The 16696-nt window shown below is 44.9% G+C and overlaps 1 protein-coding gene and 1 pseudogene across 5 annotated transcripts in view; both read left to right on the plus strand.

The window, feature by feature from the left end:
• Positions 1-16696, plus strand: part of Nlrc4 (NLR family CARD domain containing 4) — a 27824-nt gene that overhangs the window by 8661 nt on the left and 2467 nt on the right. For 3 of the 5 annotated variants that reach the window (XM_031356491.1, XM_031356490.1, XM_031356489.1), the window contains 5 exons: positions 593-2587; positions 4037-4129; positions 7804-7974; positions 9231-9323; positions 11787-11954. In XM_031356491.1, the coding sequence (XP_031212351.1) occupies positions 593-2587; positions 4037-4129; positions 7804-7974; positions 9231-9323; positions 11787-11954 (2520 nt within the window). Of the gene's footprint in view, positions 1-592; positions 2588-4036; positions 4130-7803; positions 7975-9230; positions 9324-11786; positions 11955-13847; positions 14578-16696 lie in introns of all 5 variants that reach the window. The other 2 variants (XR_004114353.1, XM_031356492.1) reach the window with 2 other exon arrangements.
• LOC116081288 lies at positions 5779-5900 on the plus strand (annotated as a pseudogene).

Genomic DNA, 16696 nt, shown 5'->3' on the forward strand with positions numbered 1-16696 from the left:
TAGACTCTGTCTAAAAACAAAAGTTCAACTGGAACACAAATTGGCTAAGCAAACCATCTTTGACTGGCCATCTGCAGGTGAATGGCCCAGCTACCTACCTACCCCGTGGTGCAGTACCATGGAAAGCTACCACTTGACTTTCCACATGACAGTAATTCCCTCCTTATCAAGCTATACCTCATTTTACTTATTTTAAGTGAACAGATTGCATAATTGGCTGAAATTTACCCCATCCCACACTCTCAGCCAAATCGTTCCCTTTCTTTAACTAAGTGAAGTTTAACTTCATTTAACTAAAATGAAGGCTCCTCTTGTTTCCAATTTGCAGCTGTCATGATGGCAAGGACAAGGAAAGAAAAGGTTAGAGAGAGAGAGAGAGAGAGAGAGAGAGAGAGAGAGAGAGAGAGAGAGAGAGAGAGAGGGAATGAGGGGGAGGGTGCCGGGGGCAATCGGTAGGTATTTGGTATCTTAGAACTAGGGAAAGAAGTCAGTGACCTCCAGCTGATTCTTGGCATCTCTGCCATTTGTCCCCTGAGCTTCAGGCTTCGAGATGCAAATCATGACCTCTATAACATCATATTTTTCCTAACAGATCTTTTTTATCAGATCGCTCAAGAAGACTTGAATGTTTTGGCCCAGAATTTAAAGGACTTATATGACAGCCCCGCTTTTCTGAACTTCTATCCCCTGGGTGGAGATATTGACATCATTTTTAATCTGAGGAGAACCTTCACAGAACCTGTCTTGTGGAAGAAGGACCATCGTCATCACCGCGTGGAGCAGCTGACTTTGGGCAGCCTGCTGGAGGCTCTTAAGAGCCCCTGCCTCATTGAAGGGGAGTCTGGTAAAGGGAAGTCTACCCTGCTGCAGAGAATCGCCATGCTCTGGGCCTCTGGGGAGTGCAGGGCTCTGAAGGGCTTCAAATTGGTCTTCTTCATCCGCCTGAGCAGTGCCAGGGGTGGACTGTTTGAAACGCTGTGTGATCAGCTCCTGAACATACCTGACTCCATCAGCAAGCCAACCTTCATGGCTCTGCTGCTGAAACTACACAAGGAGGTCCTCTTTCTTCTCGATGGTTACAATGAATTCCATCCCCAGAACTGCCCAGAAATAGAGGCCCTGATAAAGGAAAACCATCGTTTCAAGAACATGGTCATTGTCACCACCACCACAGAGTGCCTGAGACATATCAGACACGTTGGCGCCCTGACTGCAGAGGTGGGAGATATGACCAAAGACAATGCCCAACGTCTCATCGGGGAAGTGCTTATACATGAGCTGGCTGAACGTCTGTGGTGCCAGATCCAGGAGTCCAGATGCTTAAGAAATCTGATAAAGACCCCTCTCTTTGTGGTGATCACCTGTGCAATCCAGATGGGCAGAAAGGAATTCCAAGCTCACACACAAACCATGCTGTTCCGAACCCTCTACGACCTCCTGATACAGAAAAACAGGCACAGACACAGAGGTGGAACTTCGAGGGATTTTGTCAGAAGCCTAGATTACTGTGGAGACCTGGCCCTGGAAGGTGTGTTCTCCCACAAGTTTGATTTTGACCCCGAGGATGTGTCCAGCATGAATGAGGATGTCCTGGTGACAACTGGACTGCTCTGTAAGTACACGGCTCAGAGGCTGAAGCCCAAGTATAAATTCTTTCATAAGTCATTTCAGGAGTACACAGCAGGTCGGAGACTCAGCAGTTTGCTGATATCCAGAGAGCCAGAGGAGGTGAGCAAGGGGAACAGCTACTTAAAGAAAATGGTTTCCATCTCTGACATCACATCCCTGTATGGCAATCTGCTCTTGTATACGTGTGGGTCATCCACAGAAGCAACCAGGGCTGTCATGAGGCACCTTGCAATGGTATATCAGCATGGCAGCCTACAAGGACTTTCTGTCACCAAGAGGCCTCTCTGGAGGCAGGAATCAATACAAAGCCTGAGAAATACCACTGAGCAAGATGTTCTGAAAGCCATCAATATAAATTCCTTTGTAGAGTGTGGCATCAATTTATTCTCGGAGAGTATATCTCAATCAGCTCTGAGCGAAGAATTTGAAGCTTTCTTTCAAGGTAAAAGTTTATACATCAACTCGGAAAACATCCCCGATTACTTATTTGACTTCTTTAAATACTTGCCTAATTGTGCAAGTGCATTGGACTTCGTGAAGCTGGATTTCTATGGGAGCACTACAGTGTCTCAGGACAAGGAGGGAGAGAATGGCCCTGGAATTCACATGGAAGGGCCCTCAGAAACCTACATTCCCCACAGGGCTGTGTCTTTGTTCTTCAACTGGAAGCAGGAATTCAAGAGTCTAGAGGTTACACTCCGAGATATTAGCAAATTGAATAAACAAGATATCAAATATCTGGGGAAGATATTCAGCTCTGCCACCAACCTCCAGCTGTATGTCAAGAGATGTGCAGCCGTGGCTGGAAAGCTCAGCTCTGTCCTTAGAGCCTGCAAGCACATCCATTCCCTCATGGTGGAAGCTAGTCCCCTCACCACGGATGACGAGCAGCACATTACATCTGTGACAAACCTCCAGAACTTAAGCATTCACCGCCTGCACACTCAACGGCTGCCAGGTACGGGCACATCCGAAGAACATAACCAGTCAAGATTGGTGGGTACTATGCAAGTGCTAGTGGCATCGAGGCTTCTGGCAACATTTCTAGTGTGTTTTATTTCCTAGGTGCAGTATAAAGCCTGGTTTATCACTCTCTGTGGTTCCTGCCCCCAGTCGATCTCTGGAGCTTTTCAGCTGCCAAAGATTTACTTGTTTTTTTTTTTTTTATTGTTGTTGTTGTTTTTGTTTTGTTTTTTATCTCTCTTTTCCTCCCCTTTTCTCTCTCTTCTGTTCTTTCTTCTCCTCTCCTTTCTTCTCTCTTCTCCTCCCCACCCAACTTTCATCTCCTTCTCTCCTCTCCTCTACTCTTCTTCAGTTCCTCTTTCAATCTAGGGTCTCATATGTAGCCCAGGCTGGCTTCACACCTAATGCAATCCTCCTGTTTCAGCCTTCCAAGTGCTGGGACTGTAGTCATGGGCATTGCATCTGGTTACCTTTTATCTTTCTGCTTAATTCCATTATATTTAAACAACATGCTTATAGCTGAGTACAATATCCATTTTTAAATGAATCTTTTTGTCTTAACTTATTTTTATTTTATATGTATTAGTGTTTTGCTTGCATGTATGTCTGTGTTTGGTTGTCAGATCTTGGGGTTACAGATAGTTATTAGCTGTCATGTGGGTGCTGGGAATTGAATCTGGGTCCTTTGGAAGAGAAGCCAGTGCCCTTTACCTGTTGGTCCATGTCTCCAGCCCCTACAATACCCATTTTTGACAAAATAACTTTGGATGGACAAGTTTCTACACTTAGCACCAGTAGCTGGAAAGCAAACTTGGAAGAGATAAGGAAACTTGGGACCATGCCATTGGTTCAGACGCTGGGTATAGATATCCAGGGACTCACCCTGTGCTTCATTTTCCTTACACATTGGAACATAGTCGAGCTTGTACCTATGACCTTTACTAGAAGAATGAGTTCCATTGACTGATAACCAGACCTCAGGGCTAGGGCTTAGAGATGCATCTGTGACAAGTACAAGGGTAGATTCTATTGGTCTCTTTCTTACATGTGGCCTCTTTCATAGGATTGTGTTCTATTCACTTGAGACAAAGCTCAGAATTAGGGCCTAAATAATGCTCAGGATCCAGGGATCCAGGAAGGATGGCTTGTAGGATAGCAGAAAGATCAGGTTGATTAAGCACTTTTCACCCTGGCACTCCAGGTGACCAGGCCTCCTTATTTCTTTCCATGGAAGAAAATAGACCCATATGATGACTGTTATGGTTTCTCCACTGCCTATTCTAAGCTGTGCTTCCCACAAATAGCCACCTTCATGTGACTCTCATAGCAGCCCTTCCTGCACTTTGTGATAACTAAAATCGGGTTGGTAATAGGAATGGCAGTGATGGTAACTAATGACAGCATTCAGGAAGTGAAAACATGCTGATCTGATTTCCTTTGGCAGGTGGTCTGGTTGACAGCTTGGGTAATCTGAAGAATCTTGTGAAACTCACACTGGATGACATTAGGATGAACGAGGAAGATGCTAAAAGCCTAGGTCAGATTTTTGTTTCCTTAATATTCTTATTATTGTAGGTTTGCTTATAAGAATGGTTGGTTTATGATTATTTGGCTGTACCTATAGATGGCAAGATCCTCATGTGTGGGGGCAGGTATGTGCATGGACTGGCCTCATGGGGAGGGGTGGTGGTTTGAATAAGAATGACCACCATGGCTGGGCAGTGGTGGCACATGCCTTTAATCCCAGCACTTGGGAGGCAGAGGCAGGTGGATTTCTGAGTTTGAGGCCAGCCTGGTCTACAGAGTGAATTCCAGGACAGCCAGGGCTACACAGAGAAACCCTGTCTCGAACAACCAAAGAAAAAAAAAAAAGACCACCATGGTTCATATATTTGAATGCTTAGTTGCTAAGGAGTGGAACTCTTTGAAAGGATTAGAAGGATCAGGAAGCATGGCTTTGTTGGAGTAAGTGTGTTACTGGGGGTGTGTTTTGAGGTTTCAAAAGCCCTTGCCAGGCTTTGTCTCTCTGTCTTCTTGCTCCCTGTGGATCAGGGAGAGATCTCAGAATGTAGAGATCTCAGCTACTCCAGCACATGTCTGACTGTGTGCTGCCATGCTCCCTGCTGTGATGAAAATGGACTGAATATCCGAAACTGTAAGCCAGCCCCAATTAAAGGCTTTCCTTTATAAGAGTTGCCTTGGCCATGGTGTCACTTCATAGCAACAGACAACATCTAGTACAGGAGGCCAGAAGTAGCTGTCCTTACCCTCCACCTTGTTTGAGGCAGGGTCTTTTTGTTGTCTCTTGCTGCACTCTGTATTGTGGCTGGATGGCCCACAGGCTCCTGGGGATTCCCATGTCTCCATCTCCCACTCTCTGTAGAAACACCAGGATTAGAGATGCAAGCTAGATGCTTAACTTTCCGTGAATTCTGAGGGTTTGATGTAGGCCCTTGTGCATGTGCTGTGTCCACTCACTGAGCAGTCTTCCTGGCTCTAGCAATCTACTTCGTGAACTTGTCACCACCTAGGTTTCTTGGGACACTCTCCCTCTCCCAGGACAAGCCTTCTGCAAAATTTTGTTCCAGCTTTACTCCATTTATGTGTGACATTATTTAGAAAGAGGAAGTCATCACATGTCTCATTTTCCTTTCCCAGGCTGATTTAAAAGTTCAGAGTTGTTTCACTGGTAAAACTTTAAAAGAGGAATGAGATGCAGGGAAGTGAGCCCAGGACACAAGCAGAGCTCAGGGGTTACCACAGAGTCTGGGGCCTTGGGAACAGGGAGGGCTGAGGGGAACCCACCTTTCTGAGGTACCTCTGCTTCTCCTCTTTCTTTTTCTTATTCTCAGTTCCACTCTTTTTGCTCTCTCTTCCCTCCTGAGCCCTACCTAACCTGCTTCTCTCTTTGTTCAGCGTTGTTCATCATTTTGCCTCCTTCCCAAATAAACTCTATAAAATGTGGCTGTACTTATAGGAGAATCAAATTAATTTAGAATTCAGTAAACACGCATTGCATACCTATAGGTTCCATAGAATATCGGAGCTGGAAAGGGCTGGAACACATCTACTTCAGTGCTTCCATTTTACAGAAAGTTATCAGTTCCTAGAATGATTTGCTAATCTGCCCAAAGATCTCAGGAGTACACTACGGGATAGTTTGCTTTTGTTATTAAGAAATCTAGATTCTTCGGCCATATCACCCTGAACGTGCCCGATCTCGTCTCATCTCGGAAGCTAAGCAGGGTTGGGCCTGGTTAGTAGTACTTGGATGGTAGACCACCTGGGAATACCAGGTGCTGTAGGCTTTAAAAAATAATAAACAAATAAATAAATAAAAAGAAATCTAAATGTAGCTAGATAAACTCTTGTAGTGTCTGCTCCTGGGAAGTAGAAGTGGAAGAATCAGGAGTTTGGAGCTAGTCTTGGTTACAGGGTAGGTTCTAGGCAAACTTGGGCTAAATGGGAACTCTTCTTAAAACAAAAATGGAAACAAAACTTGCCAGGTATGGTGACACACGCATTTACTCCCAGCTCTCAGACCAAAGGCAGGTGGATCTCTGGGAGTTCAAGGTTATCCTAGGTAGAATAATTGTACATTGATCCTTACATTCAAGGTAAAAGGGCACATAACTCCTCCTTAGATTCCCCCAACTGACAATAAAAGCCAGGCCTGGGAGTCCACCAGAAGTCCCCTGCATGCAGGAAATTCAGCTGAATAAACGCTCTTTGCTTTTGCATACTATTTGAGTCTGGGGTCCTCCTTCAGCAATTCTTGAACTCTAACAGTAAGACCCAGTCTGAAAACAAATCAAAACCAAATAAACAAAAACGAGAGCCTGTGAGATGCCTCAGAAGCTAAAGGCACTCACTACCATGCTGAGTTCAATTTCCAGGTCCTACATGGTAGAAGAGAATTGACTCCTGCAAGTTGTTCTGGGTCATTATCTGGTGCCAAGGCTTACAGGCTCCCCCACACAAAAAGATGGGATAAAATATTTTTAAATAAAAGTAAGATAAAAATAAGCAATCAAATTTGACTGTAAAGAAGGCAGAATAATGATGTCAGTAATAATTACTGTGCAGTAGAGAGTTGCTGTCCACTAGGTCTGCAACTACACTACGTAGTTTTTACACTTTATCTCACCAAAACCTCCAGGATAGGCCTAGTGTGTAGGACTAATGACCTCCTAAAGCCATAACTGAAAAGCTGAATCACTTGTCTAAGTTTATACAATTATGGGACAGTGAATCTAGAGGTCTGAATGACCACAAAGCTCACATATATACCTCCCATAACATCAGATAGCATTCACTGACAGTTTACTGTGTTATACATACTGAATGCCTCACATACATTACCTGCAATTTCTCCTAAGCTCTGAACCATGGGGATTGATAAAGCCCTGGTCTGAGGGATGCAGCTCAATGGTAGAGCATTTGCCTTAGGATGCATGAAGCCTGGGTTAAAGCTCTAATGCCCAAGAAGTGGAGGAGGAGGAGGAGGAGGACGAGGAGGAGGAGGAGGAAGAGGAGGAGGAGGAGGAGGAGGAGGAAGAGGAGGAGGAGGAGAAGGAGGAAAAGGAGACAGATGGGACCCCAAAAGTCACTTTGTATTTCTTACATGTGTCCTGCTGACTCAGGATGTATATTTAAGCTCTACCTACTCAATCATAAACTCCACATCAATCCCAGGGCTAAGAATGAAGGGCACTCTGTTGTCTTCAATTGTATTGCTGGTAGAAGGCGACCACTGACACTGGCTGGACACTCCACCCTGGGTGTGGTGGTCATTGAACCTGTATCAGGATGTTCAAAGCAGGGTCTTTCAGGCTGTGCAGGTGCATGAGCCCTCCACAGCGCTGCAGCACCTGCTGTCCCTCTGCATTCAGCCTCCTGAGGGAAGTAAAGACCATGAGGTGTTAGAAAAAAATTAGCCCCATTGGTCTTTGTAGCAGGAGTCTATGGAGAGATAATGTCTGGGATCTAGATGCGGGGCAACTGTGGTTGGAGGCTCCTGAGTTTAATGCCAGCCTGGGCTGAGTAGCAAGAGGCTCCTTCCCTAGAAAACAAAGATATACATCAATATATTTTTTAAAGAAAAAAGAGCACAGAAGAGTTTCTACATTGTTGTCTTCATTGTGTTCCACCAATCTGTATTTAACCAGATAAACTCCTCCGCTCATGTATTCCTTCTGCATCTCCTTGTAGCACAAGGCCTGCGAAACCTGAAGAAGATGCGTTTATTCCATTTGACTCATTTGTCTGACATTGGGGAGGGAGTGGATTACATAGTCAAGTCTCTCTCAGAAGAACCCTGTGATCTACAAGAGATGAAGTTGGTGGCCTGCTGTATGACTGCAAATTCTGTGAAAATTCTAGGTAACCGTTGTAACCCGTGCCCCGGCTCTCTGAATGCACAACAGGATACTTGACATTTGTACACTAATGTAAACAATATCTTACGTGCAAACTTAATCTTAAGAGAAACTGACAAAGATAATGTGATACATGTATTATCTGACTTAGCCCCGCTCCCACTCTCTTTTTTACACTGAGACAGGATTTTTCTATGCATATCTGACTGTCCTGGAACTCACTATGTAGACCAGACTGGCCTCGAACTCATAAATCCACTTGCCTCTGCCTCCCAAGTGTTGGGATTAACCTGGTTCATTTTTAATGAGCTTTGTATGAATCAGAATTAAATTATTAGTGGCAGAGTATTATATAATAGTTGAAGATATAACCTTAAGAGAAAGAGAAAAGTAAGACATTAAAAAAAAACAATTTCACTATTCTTGTCATAGTGTTACTGTCTAATCGTCCCTTGGATAGATGGGTAAAGGAAATATGGAGAATGGGGAGGATTGCCTCAATGTCACCAGGCTTCTATTCTTCCCTTTGCTCTGCTAAGACGGAGTTGGAGCACAATAATATAACAGTTCAGTCTTTTGAGTTCCCAAATGTTATGCATTCTAATTATAGAGAAAATTTTACATATTTTTGGATAAACTGTTCGGTTCAGGTATGTCTTAAAATTTAGACTTTGGGGGCTGGAGAGATGGCTCAGCAGTTTAGACCACTGAGTATTCTTCCAAAGGACTTGGATTCCATTCTGACAGCTCACGACCGTTTGTGACTTCAGTTCCTGGGGATCTGATGCTGGGATTTAAGGCGTCGCAACTACTGCCTGGCAGGGGAGTTGGTCTCTTTTCAAACAGCTGTGTCAAAATGTCCAGGTGTGATGATGCCCAGCTCAGTGCCAGGACTAAGGTGGCAGAGCAGGGGGACTTCTGTGAGTTTGAGAGTTCAAAGCCAGCTGGGACTACACAATGAGACCTGTCTTAAACAAACAAACAAGTCACAGTCAATAAAGAGTAAACTACAATGGAGTGTCTGTTATTACAAACACTATATTCCATGCAGCTTCAGGCTTTATGTGCCCTGGACTTAATAGTTGTTGCCATGGAAACTGAGGGTTCCACCCATCCCACTTCCTTTGAGAAATAATCAGTCAATCAAGTCAAATGACACTGTGTATTGTCACCAGCAAAGACAAGAACACAGAATTCTAAAGAGGTTTAAAAATGTGTATATGGCTACCTGAAAATCTTTTTGTTTGGTTTTTCTTTCAGCACAGAATCTTCACAATTTGGTCAAGCTGAGTATTCTCGATATATCAGAAAATTACCTGGAAAAGGACGGAAATGAGGCTTTAGAGGAACTGAGTAAGGAGCACGGCTCTGCCCACACAACATGCTTTCTACTGAGTGCTGCGTGGTTAGCAACCCTCTGTACCCATGGGCACCTTACTGATGCATCTTTCTTAGGAGAAGTGTTTGGCCCTATCTTAAACTGCCTTTAAGGAACGTAGGCCCATGTCTTTCTTTCTTTCTTTCTTTCTTTTTTCTTTTTTTCTTTTTTTGGCTTTTTTTTTTTTTTTTTTTTTTTCTTTGAGACAGGGTTTCTCTGTGTAGCCCTGGCTGTCCTAGAACTCACTCTGTAGACCAGGCTGGCCTTGAACTCAGAAATCCACCTGCCTCTGCCTCCCAAGTGCTGGGACTAAAGGTGTGCGCCATCACACCCAGAAATGTCTTTCTTTAAAGATTTATTTAGTTTGGGAGCTAGAGAGATGACTCAGTGGTTAAGAGCACTTGATGCTATGTCAGAGGACCAGAGTTTGGTTCTCCTGCACCCACAGGACAGCTCACAAATATTTGTAACTCTGGTTCCAGGGAACCTGATGCCTTCTTCTGGCCTCTGTGGGTAACAGGCATATGGGTACATAGACATAAATGCAGGCGAAACACTCATATGCCAAAAAAAAAAAAAACCCTTAAAAAATGATGTTTGTGTGTGCACACTCGTGTGCAGGAAGTAGGCACACATGAGTGTAGGTGCCTACAGAGGCCGAAGAGACGACTGGGTCTCCTGGAGCTGGAGTCACAGGCATCATGGCATGGTCTTGGGTACTGAGAATGGAATGCAGATTCGCCACAAGGATAGTACCTGCTCTTAACTGCTGAACCAGTTCTCCAAGCCCAAGCTTGTGCCTTTGGAGCCATCAGTTTGCACATCCTTATTGTACCTGAGGCTCCTCCAGTTTGCCCGCAGCCAGGAAGCCAGTGTTTGATCCTAAAAATGCTGAAGGACTTGGTGATAAGGCTTTCCTAGCCCCAGGCTCATAAGATTGGTTTACACACATATTTATCAATGCAGTTGTCCAAGAACTGCAATATTCTCCTTCTTCTTCTTCTTCTTCTTCTTCTTCTTCTTCTTCTTCTTCTTCTTCTTCTTCTTCTTCTTCTTCTTCTTTTTAATATTTATTTCATGTATGAATTCACTATTGCTGTTTTCAGACACACCAGAAGAGGGCAACAGATCCCATTACAGATGGTTATGAGCCACCATGTGTTTTCTGGGAATTGAACTCAGGACCTCCGGAAGAGCAGTCAGTGCTCTTAACCACTGAGCCATCTCTCCAGCCTGGACTGCAATATTCTTATGCTGTCTGGTTGCAGCTAGGGACTATACATGAGCTCTCAGATGAGCGAAACATTTGGAGATTTTTTTTTAATTTTAATTAATTAATATTTATTTATTTATTTATTTATTTTTAAAAAAAGCGTTTCACTATGCAGCCTGGAACTCTCTAAGAAGACAGGGTGTTCTTGAAATCACAGAGATCCATCTGGCTCTACCTCTTGAATGTTGTTGGTATCAAAAAGGTTTTTATTCTGATCATTTTGTTACAGGAAAATGAGGCAGGGAAGCGACCATGTAATACAGCAGAGGATCAGAAAGGTTCACTGTGTCAGGCTTAGTGGAGTTCTCCTCATGGCTCTGAGCAGCTACAGAGATATGGGGTTTTCAGCATTGGTTTTAACCATTACATCACCGGTGGGCTTAAGTTTCTACCAAAGCCACATCCAAAAGATACAAACAAGAAATCCAAGCCAGGAATGATGGTGTACTCCTTTGACCCCAGCAAGCAAATAGGCAGGCAGATCTCCGTAAGTCTGAGGCCAGCCTGGTCTCCATGGTGAGTTCCAGGCTAGCCAGAAATTGGTCTCAAAGAAAAGAGAAGGATGGGGTGGGGCTTAGGAGATTTTTCTTTTTTAAGCCAGGTTACTGCAAGCCGCTGTTTTATCTGATAACTAAGTAACCATTTCTCCCCTGGCGGTCCATGCCACTCTGTTTCCTCCTGAGACAGGGTTTCTCTGTGTAGCCCTGGCTGTCCTGGAACTAGCTCTGTAGACCAGGCCGTCCTGGAACTCAGAGATCTGCTCTTGGCTCCTGCTGAGTGAGACTGAGTGTGTACACCACCATGCCTGGCTTATTTCCCCTTTCAATTTTACTAGAGTGATAAGATTTTTAAAGTGCTATAGTGGCATGTGGTTATGACAGAATGGCAGACATTTGTCTGGGATTCACTTGAGAAAAATATAGGTGTCTGGTCAGGGTTAAGTCATTTAGCCCATGATTTGTGGTTTACTGAAGGTTGGATTATTAGTAAGAGTTTCATTATGTTACAGTGTTTCTGTATTTGAATACCTTTTATAAAAATAAAATAAAGAGTAGATTCTCACTAAAGGCTAAGTAGCCTGCAGGGCTACCAAACATAAAGACCACTTTTCATCTGCATCCTGCTGGACTGAGATGATGCCAGTCCTGAACTGTTTTCTTTTAAGTCGGCAGGCTTGGCGTCCTGGAACAGCTCACCACGTTGATGCTGCCTTGGTGCTGGGATGTGTGCATCAGCCTACCCAAACTCTTGAAGCAATTGGAGGAGGCCCCAGGGCTTGCCAGACTTGGATTGAAAAACTGGAGACTCAGAGATGAAGAGATTAGAAGTTTAGGTAGGTACAGCCAAACAGAGCCAAGGGGACACGGGCTGACTTTAAGAAGGCTTAATTGGGCCTTTAATCTCAATCCTCAGGAGGCTGAGGCAGCCTTTACTCTGAGCCATCTCATGGGCCTTTTTTTCTTAGTTTTTAGGATCTTATTTCTATTGAATGTTAATCAATGGGAACAATGATTATTTTTGAAGTTTTTGTCTTCCTTCTTGTTTCCTATGTTGCTGTATGTTATGTTTTGAATGTGTCTCCTAACACCACATGCATAAAACAAGTTCTAGTGCAGTAGTGCTAGGAGGTGGGCCGATGGAAAAAAGAAATAAAGGCGGCCTTGACTGCCCCTTGGTATGTTGGAGGAGCCTTATTGTAGATTAAAGGGAGAGCAGAACCAGAGGTAGAGACATCTGGGAGAGTCCAGAGTAAACAGGACCCTGAGAAGGGCCGTGTGAGGAGAGAAGGAGAGGGAACTGGGGAGAGCCAGGAGATCAAGAGGCCAGGAAGCTTAAAAATAAATAAATAAATAAATAAATAAATAAATAAATAAATAAACAAATAAAAGACCAGAGCAGCCAAATGGCTGGCTGGATTATACAGGGAAGGGCAGCTGGGGTTGAGGCAGCACACCTAGGGTTCAGGGCAAGGGTTGGAGTATGCTAACCACACCCAGAAATGGGTAGGGGCCTGAGGGATGTTGGAGAACCTGGTGGCCAGGTCTGCTTTAATATTAGGCACCTCAGTCAGTCATTTGTCCTGGTTTGATACCTAACGGTAGGAACTCAGAGAAGGATTTTTAGATCACCGGCCTACCCTCATGGAAAATTCATGCAAACTGCAGAAGGCTTGAGCCTGAGATCTTGTTGCTTTTTTCACCCCTGCCCTGCCTGGGGACAGTCAGCAAAAAGGCCCTGGCCAGATGTTAGTTCCTCAACTCTGACGTGAGTCAGTCCATTTCTGGTGTTTGTAAGTTAGCCAGCCTGTGGTGTTCTTGTTCTGTCCCAGCAGCAGGAAACAGGCCTTTTCTGTGTTCCCTTTTCTGTGGGTGTTGAAACTTGGTCTTCTCTGTTGGAGTCTGCTCTCAGTTAGCTGTTCATTTCCTACTTTAGAGCAAGGAGTGAGCTGATAGAAAGAAAACTCTTTGTCTAAGGGAGAAGGTGACTTTACACTTTTTATATTTTATGCATATGAGTGTTACCTGCATATAAGTATGTGAACCACCACGTGCCTGGTGTCCATAAAACCAGAAAAGGGGTCGGGGTGGGGTCTCTGGAGAGATGGCTCACTGGTTAAGAGCATGGCTACTCTTCCAGAGGACCCAGGTTCAATTCCCAGCAACCACAGTTCACAGCAGTTCACAACTGTCTGTGACTCTAACTCCAGGGGAGCCAACACCCTAGCCCAGACACACTTGCAGGTAAAACATTTAAAAAACAAAAGCTGGAAGAGAGTGTTGAATTCTCTGGTATTGGGCTTATAGATGATCTGGACCATCATGTGGGTGCTGGGAACCAAATCCAGGTCCTCTGCAAGAGCAGTATGTATACTTAACACAGACCCAGAGATGACTTTTGATGGCTTAGCTTCACTATTTAGGGCAGGAACCAGGCATGCCAGGTAGCTCTGCTTCTTGGAAGCGATTGAGTTTCTCCTGAGAAGCTTCTAGTCTTCCTTCTGGAGCATGTAAGACCAAATATTAGTGTCCTGGGAACAAGGTGGAGTCGGACTGTCTGCTGCTTTTGTGTACTCTCTCAGGTCCCCTGGTCCACCTCCCGTAGAACCCTACCTGTCATCTAATTATTAGAGTGTCTTCACTCAAACCCTAAGTGACAGGGACCGTGCAGAGTGTGTGGTACACAAAAGATAATCTTACGTTTGCTGATTAAATGAATGGTGTCCCAGTTTATCACTTAGGGCCTACTTCAGTCTGCCACAGCGGGGAAAATCACCGGCAGGAGCTTGAGGAAGCTACTCAGTCACGCTACACCCACCATCCAGGACAGAGAACAATTGAGTATATGCAGGCTGTTCAGCTTCCTGTCTCCAGTCAGGGAATGATGGCACCAATGGTGGACGGGCCCCACCACCTCCGTTAAAGCAATCAAGATAACCAGTCCCCCACAGCATTGCCAAGTGAATCTAGACTTGGTCACGTCAAGAATTAACACTAGGTGACCTGACTGGCTCAGGTGAACTGAAGGGCAGTATTAGACAAGTTTACCCCAAAGCGCGTGAGATTGTACCAGTTGTATTCTCCACAGCCCACAGACGGCCAAGCTCCAAATACACAGATTCTAACCCTGTTGGATCTAGTTTGATCCACATTCAACCAGCAGAAGGCATGTCCTTGGACCATGCAAACTGTTGTTTGTATTTCCGGTCCGTACCTGCACCAGTTCTGACAATCACCCAGGACACTCTGCTAAGGTCCTCCACCTGAACCGGACAGCCACAGAAACAGCTCCGCTCTCATCGCAGAGCAGGCTTTGACGTTTCTAAATTCTTACTGGGTCGTGAAAACAACTTGCTCTTTGGGAGAGAAAGCCCACAAAACTGGAAACAAAACAAAGCAACAAAACATTTTGCATTCCTGACGTGCAGAGTATCACAGCAGAGGTGGCAAAATAGGAAGGTGAGTTGTGAAGGCTGGGGGACTTATGAGAAAGGGAATGTGAGGACCACTGAGCCTGTGCGGCAGGGCGCAGACTTAGCATCAGCGAAGGCCTGACTGCACCCCAGCCGGTTCCTTCCCGTGCTGCATTCCCCGGATGTGCAGGCTAAGCAGAGGGGGCAGCTGTGTTCTGCAGCCTCCCCAGACAGATGTTATTTTTACCCCTTCATTCCTTAGGTTTATTTTCAACTTCATGGTCATAGCTAGGTTACTGTCATGTGGGCATTTCAGCCAAGTGGGAAGAGACAAAAGAAGAAAAGAAAAGAAAAGCAAGCTAATTCTTTTCAAAGTGACATGGAAGTCATGCTCCTCACTACTGTTTCTGTTTGCTGGGCAAAAACTTAGATACACTTAGCAGCGAGGGAATGTGGGATATGAGTGATCACTACCCTAGAGTAGCAGTTTGTCTTCTAACTAAGGGAGTTAAAGCATAGGAAAGAGGCCCAAGGATGGTCTCGGCAGCAGGTAGCACAGAGAAATGGAGACGTTCACTGGGAACGCCCACTTCCTCCACTTCTTCCGATCGATCGCAGCCAGCAGAGTACCTTTGCTTCAGGCATCTGTTAAGAAGGGCTTTTCTAAGCTAAACTCACAAAGGTGAGGAGGACGATGGAGCAAGCACTGGGTACGGCTGTGTCACATACGTGCTCTTAGCAAACACACAGGCCACACAATGCTATCTGCCAATTAATCCCCTGACTTCACTGGGCATGCTATGATCCATGTGACAGATAGAACAAAGTCACACCATGCGACAGATCTCACGTGGTGTATACAGAGACTATACAGACGAGAGCAAAACAGAAAGGATTGGAAGGTAGCGCATACGCAGCAGGAGGATATGCAGACTCCTGGTGACAGTAGGGATGAGCTGCTGCGTCTTGGCCTCTAGTGATGACGTATGCTGATATTGATGCATCCCTGGAGCAGGTAGTGGAGATGCCTGGTTGCTAACAGGGGAGCTGGTCAACAGGCTTCCTGAAAGTGGCTAAGAGTACACTCACTCCCTGCATACCTGGGTAAGCCTCAGTAAACATAGCTGGTTACACAAGATAGATACTTCTTATTTTGCATGCAGGCTTAATTACAGATGGCAAGAGCTTTTCTTATTTGTTTGCTAGCCTTTGTTATGGCCTTGGTGAGGGTTTTTTTTTTTTTTTTTTTGAGACAGGGTTTAAATGTAACTTTTATTCTGCTGAAACAAGTGTCATCTCAGAGGCTCATTGCCTCCATCTGCTAACCTAGGTCTAGTCCTGGAAGTTTCTAGCCACCATACAGTCTTATCTGGGCCTAGAACGTTTTCAGCCTTTGAGATTTACTGCTGAAAAAGCCCCCCCTTTCTTGTCTTTCTGGCTAGCTGCTTTAACCCAGCTGTTCTGGCTCCTCTCCAAGATGGCTGATTCGATCTGCCTTCTCTCTTTCTGCCTCTCCTGAATGGCTCTGCTTGACTTCTCTAACTCTAGCAGTATGTTCTCATCTTATGACTTCTTCTCATTCTTTGGCTCATTCTATCTTCACCAGTATCTAGCTTGATCTCTCTTCAACCCATATCTGTAGAATTTCTTCTTCTTGTGAGAGTTGGCGATATCTTTTCTGTCAAGTCTTTCTCTGATTCATCACTTTGTCTGTCAATTTAGACACCACTTTCAAACATGGGTGCTTCCTTCTACAAATAAACTTTACCTTCATTGTTTGGGATTAAAGCTGTGTGTTAAGGCTGAGCTGCACCACAACTAGAAACAGATTTTTTTTTTCAGTAAACAATACAATCTGGGGGTTCACATTGTGACCAAATATCCTGCAACGCTCACTGTGTAGCTCAGGCTGGCCTGAACTTGCTATCTCCTGCCTCAGCTTCCCAGAGTTCTGGAATCAGAGACTTGCACCATCTCAGAGCTCTGGTGATTTGTCTGTGGGGACAGTACTGCTTTGTGAGAGAGCATCTCTTCCTACTTAAACAACAGTCCAAAGTGCAGCCAGGTGATGGTGGCACCACCTTTCATCCCAGCACTCTGGAAGATCTCTGAGTTTGAGACCAGCCTAGTGTACGGAGTGAGTTCCTGGGCAGCCAGGGCTACAT

The sequence above is a fragment of the Mastomys coucha genome, unplaced genomic scaffold (assembly GCF_008632895.1).
Source record: "Mastomys coucha isolate ucsf_1 unplaced genomic scaffold, UCSF_Mcou_1 pScaffold6, whole genome shotgun sequence".
NCBI classification, from domain to species: Eukaryota; Metazoa; Chordata; class Mammalia; order Rodentia; family Muridae; genus Mastomys; species Mastomys coucha.